Below are 11,540 nucleotides of genomic sequence, written 5' to 3' on the forward strand. Positions count from 1 at the left end.
ACCAAAACGATTGTGCAGGACGGACCGTCGTAAAGACGATGGTTCGTCACATGTGTCCGTTGGAGGACACTTAGAAAAAGTGAGAGACCCTTAGAGACAGGGTCTCTGAAAACCACAATGGTTGTGCAGGACGGACCATCATGGGTATGACGGTCCGTCGCATATGTCCGTGTGAGGACACTTGCATAAAATTTGACATTGGGGTGTTAGGGCTTTTGGAATGGACCATATGACGGTCCGTCATAGGGGTCCCATTCAGTTAATCATTGATAGAACTGGGGGTACCCCATTCACCCCTGATGACCCAAATAAAATTTCTAGTGTTTTGGACATACATTTTTCTAACCCAATTACCTAGTAAACTACAAATGCAATCACACATATTTCGAAGATTTTTAACCTAGGTTAGAACAAATTTTATATAAAAGAAATGATTATATCAAGAAGAACTAGGCTAATACTAATTGATAAACAAAAATGCAAGATAAATTAGTAGAAATTAGAGACACATACCTGAGAATATGAGAAAAAACAATATGGAAAGGTACTTGGTGATCAAGAAGACACCCACAACAGCAACTCCGACTAGTAGATGATAACTTTTAGGTCTTTGGAGAATTTTGGGAGAACAATGATCGGTTCATAGAGGGAGAGATTTTGGAAGTTGAAAAGGGAGGGAAATAGGGGGAGTAGTGAAGGAATGGGGGTGAAATGAGGGGTTGGGGAGTTTAAACGGTAAGATTTTGTAATAAAAATTCAGCCGGGTAGGGTCGGGTACGCCTCATTAATGACGCAACAATTCCCCGAGGACGGTCCGTCTCAGTTTTGACGATCCGTTGTTTGTTCCGTTGTGTGTGCCCTAGTTTGAAAATAATAGAAAGATGTACCTTGCACGACGGATTTATGCGAAGGTCCGTCGCAGGTGCAACAGTCCGTCGCTCTATCTGTTTGTGACTGCTGCAGAGTAATTTTCTGCAGAACTTCTTGGTGATATGCCTGCAAATTTAAAACCCATTAGTAGAAAAATGCTACAATTACTAAAAATACTATAAGTATTGGGTTGCCTCCAAACAAGCGTCTGACTTAATGTCGCGGCACGACTAGGGACACTTGATTACACAGACTTCATCAAGATGGTATGCCTCTATTACTTCATTCGCCGATTAAGCATGTCCGTGATAGATTTTTATGTGTTTTCCATTCACCTTGAACTGCACACCCTCCTTAGTTTCCAACTCAACTACTCCATGAGGTAATAGTTGGGTAACCAAGTAAGGACTAGTCCATTTGGATTTGAGTTTGCCCGGAAACAAGCGCAACCTATAATTGAATAAAAGCACAAAATCCCCAATAATAAAATCTCGTTTTTCAATTTTTTTATCATTGTACTTATTCATCTTTTCATTGTATAGGACTGAGCTTTCATAAGCTTTTAGGCAAAATTCATCGAGTTTATTCTACCCCTTTAACCGTTGTTCTGCAGCTTCGCTCGAATCCATTTTCAACTTCTTCATAGCCCAGATGGCTCTATGCTCTAACTCAACCGAAAGATGACAAGCTTTCCCATATACATGTTGGTATGGATACATAACTATGGGAGTCTTATACCCTCTCCGGTAGGCCCAAAGAGCATCATCAAGCCTCGTTGACCAATCCATTCTACTAGTGTTCACTGGTTTTGACAATATGTGTTTGATCTCCCCCATTCGCCACTTCAACTTGCCCACTTGTTTGAGGGTGGTATGAAAAGGCCACATTATGGCGAACCTCATATTTCTCCAATAACCCCTTGAACAATCTTTTGCAGAAATGGAAGCCCCCATCATAATAATTGCCCTTGGGGTGCCAAAACGAGAGAATAATTTTTTTTAAGAATGAAGTGACACTCTTTTCTTCATTGTTTGCGAGGAGATGCTTCGACCCATTTAAATACATAATCAACTTCTACTAGAATGTACTTCATTCCATGAGAACTCACAAAAGGGCCCATAAAGTCAATACTCCAAACATCAAATAACTCAATCACAAGAATGGGGTTTAGAGGAAGCTCTTTCTTTCTTGAAACACCGCCATCTCGTTAGCATCTGTCAGATGCTTTAGCAAATTCATGGGCATCTTGATGAAGAGTTGCCCAATAGTAACCCTATTGTAATATCTTATGAGCGGTTTGGATAACACTGTGATGTCTACCAACGGGTAAGGAATGGCATGCCTCCAACACACTCACCCTCTCACATTGTGGCACACAACGCCGAATAAGCCCGTCGGCAAAACTCCTATATAAGTATGGTTAACCACAAAAGAACATCTTTACATCGTATAGGAACTTTTTTCTTTGATGAAAGGACAAGCCCGATGGAACAATATCACTAGACAGATAGTTCGCAAAATCTGTGAACCATAGGATTAAGTCTTGTGAAGCAGCCAATACATGCTCATTGGGGAATGTTTCATCAATGTAAGTCTTATCCCCTTACTCTCTCATAGCTTCATCCTCTAGATGGGACAAGTGATAAGCAACTTGATTTTCTGTTTCTTTTCTATCCATCACTTCAAAGTAAAATTCTTGTAGCGGTAATACCCAACGAATCATGCGACGTTTCGCATCCTGGTTTGCCATCAAATATCTCAATGTCGAGTGGTCATTATGCACTATAACTCAAGTACCTATCAAATAGGAGCGAAATTTCTCAAAAAGAAAGACTACTGCAAGGAGTTCTTGCTCAGTTACTATGTAGTTCTTTTAAGATTCATTTAGGGCTTTACTAGCATAGTAAATTGGGTGAAGGATTTTGTTCTTTCTCTGTCCCAATACTACACAAAGAGCAATCCCACTAGCATCGCACATCACCTCAAATAGACAGTTCCAATCTGGATATATAATGATAGGCGCAGACACCAATTTTTCTTTTAGCTCACTGAATGGTTTAAGACAGGATTCATCAAAACAAAATTTACAATCTTTCTCAAGCAGTTTGCACAATGGATGTGAAATCTTTGAAAAGTCATTGATGAATCTCAGGTAAAAACCTGCATGCCCAAGAAAGCTTCTCACACCTTTCACAGAGATCGGTGAGGGAAGTCTCTCTATTACCTCGACTGTAGCTAGATAACCCTCTATGCCCTTTTCTGAAATGGGATGACCCAAAAAAATACCCTCTTTCACCATGAAATGACATTTTCTCAATTTAGTACTAAATTGCAGTCTTCACATCTCTTAATGACCTCAGATAAATTTGTCAAACACCGCTCGAACGATCACCAACCACAGAAAAATCATCCATAAAAACTTCTATAGTATCCTCCAGCATGTCAGAAAATATCGATATCATACATCTCTGAAATGTGGCGGGTGCATTGCACAAACTAAATGGCATTGTTTTGAACGCAAAGGTCCCATATGGACAAGGAAAAGTGGTTTTATCTTGATCTTCTTGTGTAATAGAAATCTGATTATACCCCGAATATCCATCAAGAAAATAATACCACCCTTTTCTGGAAAGTCTATCCAACATCTAATCCATGAAGGGCATATGAAAGTGGTCTTTTTGAGTCCATGAATTTAATTTGCGGTAATCCATACACACCCTCCATCCAGTAACCGGTCTTGTTGGAACAGGTTCATTTTTGTCGTTGAGGACCACAGTCATTTCCCCTTTCTTAGGTACACACTGAGCATGGCATACCCAACTACTATCGGCGATCGATAGATTACTCCGGCGTCAAACCACTTAATGATTTCCTTCTTCACGACCTCTTGAATAGGAGAATTTAAGTGTCTCTGGTGCTCAACACTTGGCTTATGATCAGGCATATGTTGGATTTTATGAGAGAAAATACCAAGAAGGATCCCAATAATGTCCGCAATAGTCCACCCAATAGATCTTTTGAACCTTTTTAGCACTTTCAGCAAACTCTCAACTTGTTGTTCATTCAGGTCTCATGCAATGATTACCGGCAAAGTATCACCATTTCCTAAGAATTCATACCTGAGATGAGGTGGGAGAGCTTTTAGTTCTAATTTTGGAGCCTCCTCTATAGATGGTTTCGTGGGTGGGGACTCGCAATTCTTCATATCTAGCTCATATTTCTTCGGTTTAAACCGAACATCACCTCGATCAAGAGCCGTGACTAATGACTCATACTCTTCGATGCAATCGCTATAAAAATTTATTATCACTTCCACTGATACTTCTACACCTAGACGTTCTTCTATTTGTGTCTCAGATGTCTCACCCATGTTGCACAATATAACAATACCTATTGGATTTCACCACTCTGCCTCATGGACCTACAAATATTGAAGGTCAGTTCCTCATTGTTCAACTGAAATTTCATCTACCCCTTTTCGATGTCAACAAAGGCTCTTCCCGTAGCAAGTAATGGCCTCCCAAGAATAATGGGCACTTCAAAATCGACTGCATAATCAAGAATAACAAAATCTGACGTAAATATGAACGACTCCACTTTTACTAGCACATCATGGGGTAACCCTATAGTCCTTTTTACTTTTCGATCAGCCATCAGTAGCCGCATCGCAGTGGGCTTTGGATCACCTAAACCCAACTTCTTGTAAATTGAGAGGGGCATGAGATTTATGCTTGCCTCATGATCACATAATGCTTTCGCAAAATGTAATAGCCCGATTTTACATGGAACAGTGAACTCACCCGAATCTTCTTTCTTTTGTACCAGAGATTTTGTAGCAATAGCACTACAATGCTGCATTCTATCATCATCCTCAAAAGTAACTGATCTTTTCTTTGTAACCTGATCTTTGATAAACATGGCATAACCGGGCATTTGTTCAAGAGATTCTACAAAAGGGACATTGATAGAAAGCTGCTTCAGCATTGTTATAAAACGCAGACATTTACCATACTCGGTCTTTTTTAATAATCTTTTGAGGAAATGGGGTTGGTGGCCTAGGCATGGGAGTTACCTTTTTAGGCACTTCAGCATCTTTTGCGGTGTTATTTCTACTTCAACAATAATATCTACCACATTATCAGTATTTTTTGTCACCATTTTCTCATTAGTTGGCATAGGTGGGTCAATTGTTTGCTTCCCACCGCGAGTAGTAATTGCCATACATTGTCCATCATTTTTCAGATTTTGGACAGTGTTGGTAGGAAGAGTGCCCGGTTGCCGTATGTTCACAATCGTAGATAATTGGGCCAATTGTAACTCAAGTTTCTCAATCGCTATTGCATGTGTATCGACTTTTGTCCCAATACCCGCAAAATCATTCCTGAACTCTTTATTGTGCTCAACACTAGCATCGAACCTCCTCATCATTTTATGCAACATATCCTCAACTCGCGACATACTACCTCCACCATCCCTAGGAGTAACTTCACGATTTTGAGGAGGATCATACGGCACATTCGTATCGTTTCTATTACAATAATTACCCCTGATGAAGTTGTTGTAGCAGTTGTAGTTTCCATCTCGGACATAATGACCCTGAAGATTGTAGTTACCATAGTTTCGACCTTTGTTCCCTTGACCTTGACGCTAATTCTCTTGATTAGAGCCTTGGGCACTTGGTCGGAAAACCCCCGTCTGTTCATTTACTTCATAGGAATCCTCCTCATAATAGAACTCATCATTTTGTGGTGGTGGTTTAGAGAAGTACTTGATTGCATTTACATTTCTGCACCCCCAGTGATATGTTTTAGTACCAACCCAAGCTCAGTTCTCATTTGAGCCATTTCTTCGCAAATCTCATCTGTGGCTGGGTTGTGAGTGGACTACACTACGAAGGTGTTTCTCCGTATATCTGACTTCCTAGTACTCCAAGCTGTATTATTTCGGGAGATTTTCTCTAATTTTTCATTAATCTCAGCATAAGGACACTCACCATAAGATCCACCTTCTATAGTGTCCAACACCACTTTATTATTATCATCCTGTCGCCGATTGAAGTATTCCTTCAGTGAATCATCATCTACACGCTGATTTGAGACACTTCTCAAGAACGAGGTGAACCTATCCCAAGAACTAGTAACTGACTCTCCTGGTAGTGCCACAAAGTTGTTCACTCAGTCTTTGTGGTTTAGTTTCTTGGAGACCGGATAGTAGCGTGGTAAGAAGACATCCCTTAGTTAGTTCCAACTAAAAATTGAGTTATAAGGCAGCTCAGTGAACCATATAGCAACCTCTCCCGTCAGTGAGATAGGAAACACTCTAAGCCCTATTACATCCAAGTCCAAGTGAAGCCTCCCTACAAAGCTTTTACACACCGCCCTTACCTTAGCTATATGGGCATGTGGATCCTCAAAAGGTAGCCCTGAAAACAAACCTCTGGCAGTGAGCATTTGCATCAGGGTACTAGTTACCACAAAAGTATGGCCTGGTGGTAATGGAGGCAAGACAAGTGGCCCATCAGAGTCTGCTATGGTTTCGTAGCCTCTGTAGTATTATTGGGGCCTTAAGGCGGGATTTGTCCCCACTGTTGGTGTTCACCCGGATCATCAAGTAACAACTGAACATGAACATCAACCGGAGCAGAGATGTGGTGGTTTGGATCATCATCATTGATTCCCAAGTTTCGATTCATGTTGCGTAGTGTACGCTATAATTCGTGATCCTAGGGAAACAAGGGTTCTCTTTCTCTCCGTGTATTTGGCATGCAAGGAGGATGGTTCTGAAAGAATCAAAAATAATAAAACAAAGTACAATAAAGAAAATATTAACTAAACTATAGTAATAAGTTCAAGTAAATCTAAAGCTACTTTCCCTAGCAGCGGCGCCAAAATTTGATACGCTCAAAATTACTTCTCAAATAAGAAGTAAAGCGGTTGTGTCAAGTAAATAACCCAACTAGTGAGGTTGGGATCGTTCCCACGAGGAAAATAGATTAGACTTAACTTCAACCTACTATTACTATTGTTTAGTCAATTAGTTCCTTTTAAAGCAAAAACAATAAAAAGGGGGTTTCTATTTTTAAATAAATGAAAATAACTAGCGAAATTTAAAGAGACACTTAACAGCTTCGAATGTTGGAGTTTAATCAATTGATCAAAGTAACAAGGGTTTACGTGTTCCCCACAGGTTCATAACTTGATAACTCTAACTATAACAATTCTTTCCTAGTATCTTGCATGCAAATTGATAAGTTATGTATTTCTAAATCCTTGGTCCAACATCTAGAAAATTTCTCTCCGCACCATGGTCCGTCTACGTGCGTTGCTATCCTTACCATTATCTTTACCTCATCTTAAGCGTCGTATTCGATATTTGACTAAGTTATTACCCCGTACCCATTAATACTAGCCTATTATATAGTATACACTAAATCTATGTTAATAATATTTTTCCTATTATCTACCGCCTTGGTCCGGCAAGTAGCATTAAGGCGAGTTCTAACGTTGGACATCCTTTAAAAAGACTTCTAAGCAAAAGAATTATTTATACATGCAAGACACTGTTCTAGATTTGTTATTTTAGTTAGGGTTTACCTCATTTTTTGCCTATGGTTCCCAAAACCCTAGTTATGGATTTTAGTTACCCATAGTCATAATCACAATATTAGAATATATTATATAAGAATTAATGTACTTACTTCAATTAGAAAGAGTAAAATCCAAAAGTTTGCTTGATTAATCAACAAAAATCACCAACAATCACTTGCAACAATCTCAAAGTAATAAAGAATCTCACAAAAATTCTAATTACAATAAAAAGCCTAACCAAATAATCAAGAGTCTAACTAATAATATCGTGTCTAACAATACGGTGTCTAACCTCTAAAACGAGGTTTGTCAAACTATTTATGAAAATAAAAACCTAATTAAATAAAGGATTCTATTTTCTTGAAATCTACCAAAACGCAGCTGGGTCGACGAACCTCGCGGCGGATCATCGTGGTCACGACGGACCATCATGGACTCTGTTATCCCATACATGGTCAATTTCATCTGCTTCTCTCTTCATTACCCCCGACAGCAAGTATGACGGATCTTAACAGGCATAACGGTCCGTCGAGGGTCTTTGTTTCAAAACACTTAAACTCTTGGAATATGGGTACTGGGACTACTTGTATGAACTTCATGATGAAACTGCAGGATGGACCGTCTTAGACACGACGGACCGTCATGGACTCCGTGACACCACACTTTGTCAAACTTTCCCATATTCCTTCAGCAGCAGTGATATGCTCAAACTTACTTCTCAAATAAGAAGTAAAGCGGTCGTGTCAAGTAAATAACCCAACTAGTGAGGTTGGGATAGTTCCCACGAGGAAAATAATCTAAACTTAACTTCAAGCTGTTATTACTATTGTTTGGTCAATGACTTCCTTGTAAAGTAAAAACAATAAAGGGGGGTTTCTTTTTCTAATTGAGTGAAAATAAATAACGAACTTGAAAGAGACACTTAACAGCTTTTGAATGTTGCGTTTTAATAAATTAATCAAAGTAACTAGGGTTACGTGTTCCCCACAGGTTCATAACTTGATAATTCCAACTATAACAATTCTTTCCTAGTATCTTGCATGCAAAGTGATAAGTTATGTATTTATAAATCCTTGGTCCGACATCTAGAAAATCTCACTCTGTACCTTTTTCCGGCTACGTGTGTTGCTATCCTAACCCTTATCCTTACCTCATATTAAGAATCGTATTCGATATTTGACTAAGTTATTACCGCGTACCAATCAATATTAGCCTATTAGATAGTATACACTAAATCTATGTTAATAATTCTTTTCCTATTATCTACCTCCTTTATCCGGCAAGTAGCATTAAAGCGAGTTCTAACGTTGGCCATCCGTTATAAGGAATTTTAAGAGAAAGAATTATTAATATATGCAAGACACTATTCTAGAATTGTTATTTTAGTTTGGGTTTATCTCATTATTTTCCTATGGTTCCCACAACCCTAGTTAAGGAGTTTAGTTACTCATAGCCATAAACACAATATTCAAACATATTAAATACGAATTCATGTACTTACTTCAATGAGAAAGAATAAAATCCAAAGTTTTCTTGATTAATATCCAAAAATCACTTGCAAGAATCTCAGAATCCAACACTAATATACAAAGTCTAAAAATCTGATGTTTAATGTCATAGATTCTGACTATCTGGTGTCTAACCTCACAAAAGAGGTTTTTCGAACTATTTATAAAAAAAAAACTAATTAAACAAGGATTCTAATTGCTGGAAATCTGCCAAAACGCGGCAGGGTTGACGGACCGTCATGGACTCCGTCGTCCCATACTTATGCAATTTCTTGTGCTGCTATCTTCATCCCCCTCGACGGCAAGTATGACGGACCATTATAGGCACAAAGGTCCTTCGAGGGTCTTGATCCAAAACACTTCAACTCTTGGAATCTGGGTACTGGATCACTTCTCTGAACTTCACGACGAACCTGCAGGACAGACTGTCATAGCCACGACAGACCCTCACAAGCTTCGTAATCCCAGACATGGTCAGACTTCCCCATCTTCTTTCAGCAGCTGCACTACGCTGCCACCCACGGACCATCACAAGCACGAAGGACCATCATAAGCTCCGTAGGTTGTCTCTTCTGCAATTCTTCGCTCAAAATCTCTGCATTCAGCTTTGGACAGATTTCATGCAAAACAAAAAGAAACTTATATAAAAATTAGCAAAAAAAGGCTTTTGGACACACTAAACTTAAGAAAAAAGTGTTAATAATACCTTGAAACCACGGTATATCAACACCCTCAACTTAAATTCATTGTTTGTCCTCAAGCGGCGCACTATGACTCACTACACAATATTTGTACAATAGTATCCATATTTTATCCTTTGCAATCATTCGGCTATCAATCCCGATTAATCTCATAACATCTATGCATGCTATCAGTGTTAGGCTTGAATTTTGTGGGATCAGAACATGACACAGACTCACCACGCACTAACACCTATCCTCTTCAATTCCTCACCGAGGTGCTAACAATTCTCGTATTGTAACTAGTGTTCTCACTTTAAAACAAAATCCTCCTTGTTCGCACAATGATTTCAGTGTGAGTATAAGGATTACTTTTCAACACTCACTCTCAGAACAAAGTCACACTCATTTATATCTTTTGCCATATGCTTGCCCTTATTGTCACTGCCTTAAGTTCGCTATACAACCCTTAGGATCACGATAGGACTTTTTTAGCTAGTAACATAGGCTCGGGGTGAGGTAAGGTATATTTTAGTATACTTTAGTGACTTTTTTCCCTCCTTGACATATTGTCTAAACCTTCCACTGTCTCTCGTTTCATCTTGTCTAGTTTCTCATATTTTTTCACCTTGCTATTTTCTCTTCTTTCTTCATTTGTGTAAGTGACTCTCTTTTTTTCTTGTTTGTATTTCTTAAGTATTTTTCTTTTTCTTGACTTTTCTCTTCATCTAATTCTTGAGTCACTTTACTTTTGTTCTTTCTCTCTCTTCGTTTTTTCAACCCTGCTTTCCAAAGCATTCCTCATAGTAGCCACCCTCAACTCATGGCTTTGCCATGAGTCAAGGTACACAATACCCAAAGTCGGGTCAGGGCCACAACAAAGGTTGTTTATGCATTAGCCACCCTAAACTTATGCTTTTGGCATAAGCTGAGGTGCACATGTCCAAGGAGGGACTAGGGCCAACACATTGTTCCCAGAAAAGATCAGTTGGGGTGAAAAAGAAAGGTCAAATTTTAAGCTCATATTATTTGGATCAAAGAAGGATAAATTTCATTTGGTTTCTTTTCTTTAGGCTAGGAATGGGCTATATTGAATAAGGTCCTATGATCCTTTCCTAATTGTCTATTACAGCTTACTTTTAGCAGGACTAACCGGGCAAGTTCTAGCTCAGTATCAGAAGTGGACTATTCAACTTTCCTCACACTCACTTGACATCTCATCACTATACCAGATTATTAGACACCTAGTTTGACTTGAAGATTTAGGGTAATGCAATGGTGTAACTCTATTTCATGTTTAGAGCCACACAATTATCAGTTACTACGCCTAGTCATGCAACATTTTCTAGTTTTATCGGGATATCATTTTAGCCATCATGCTTCAGAGTTAAACTATGTACAAAAGATATAACGTGCCGGTTCAACAGAAAAAGTAATCAGTCTTTTGGGGAAATAAAACACAGGCAAGAAAACCCCAAAAGAGGATAGTGAGTTGGGCTACTCAGACTTCACCCTAACACTCACTTTCCATTTACCCCACCCCCAACAAAAAAGCATTCAATTGTGCATAAAAAAATCTAAAGATTAGAGGGGTAGGTGAAGCAAACCTGTGGCGCATAGCGCCGTCGATCAACAAGCTGGTGGGTTTGGTTTCCCAGAACCCACATCCTCTACAATCTGGACACCCTCAGTGGTGTCCTCAGCAATCTGGGCACCCTCAGTGATGTCCTCAGCAACAACCGCACCATCAGTAGTGCCTCCTGCTGTCTCTACAGTGCGGGAGCTAGATGCCCCAGCCGCTATCTGCGATGCTCAGATTTGGTGTGCCTCCGCCTCAGCAAGTGAGGCTCTCCTCGCGGCCTCAACCTCTCGACGCTCCTTCTTCCTTGCTCGCG

At 39.5% G+C, this 11,540-nt stretch overlaps 1 protein-coding gene across 1 annotated transcript; it reads right to left on the reverse strand.

Annotated features, from left to right (window-relative positions):
- Positions 1 to 4,338: 4,338 nt before the first annotated feature.
- On the reverse strand, positions 4,339 to 4,854 carry LOC138338455 (uncharacterized). The gene has a single exon (XM_069289418.1). The coding sequence runs from the start codon at positions 4,852 to 4,854 to the stop codon at positions 4,339 to 4,341; it is 516 nt and encodes a 171-aa protein (XP_069145519.1).
- Between the last annotated feature and the right edge of the window lie 6,686 nt (positions 4,855 to 11,540).

Source organism: Solanum lycopersicum, chromosome 9 (genome assembly GCF_036512215.1).
Source record: "Solanum lycopersicum chromosome 9, SLM_r2.1".
Lineage (NCBI taxonomy): Eukaryota > Viridiplantae > Streptophyta > Magnoliopsida > Solanales > Solanaceae > Solanum > Solanum lycopersicum.

What these genes read in the sequence shown, in the direction of transcription:
- LOC138338455 (XM_069289418.1), bottom strand. Translation starts at nt 4,854, where the DNA reads ATGCTGAAGCAGCTTTCTATCAATGTCCCTTTTGTAGAATCTCTTGAA.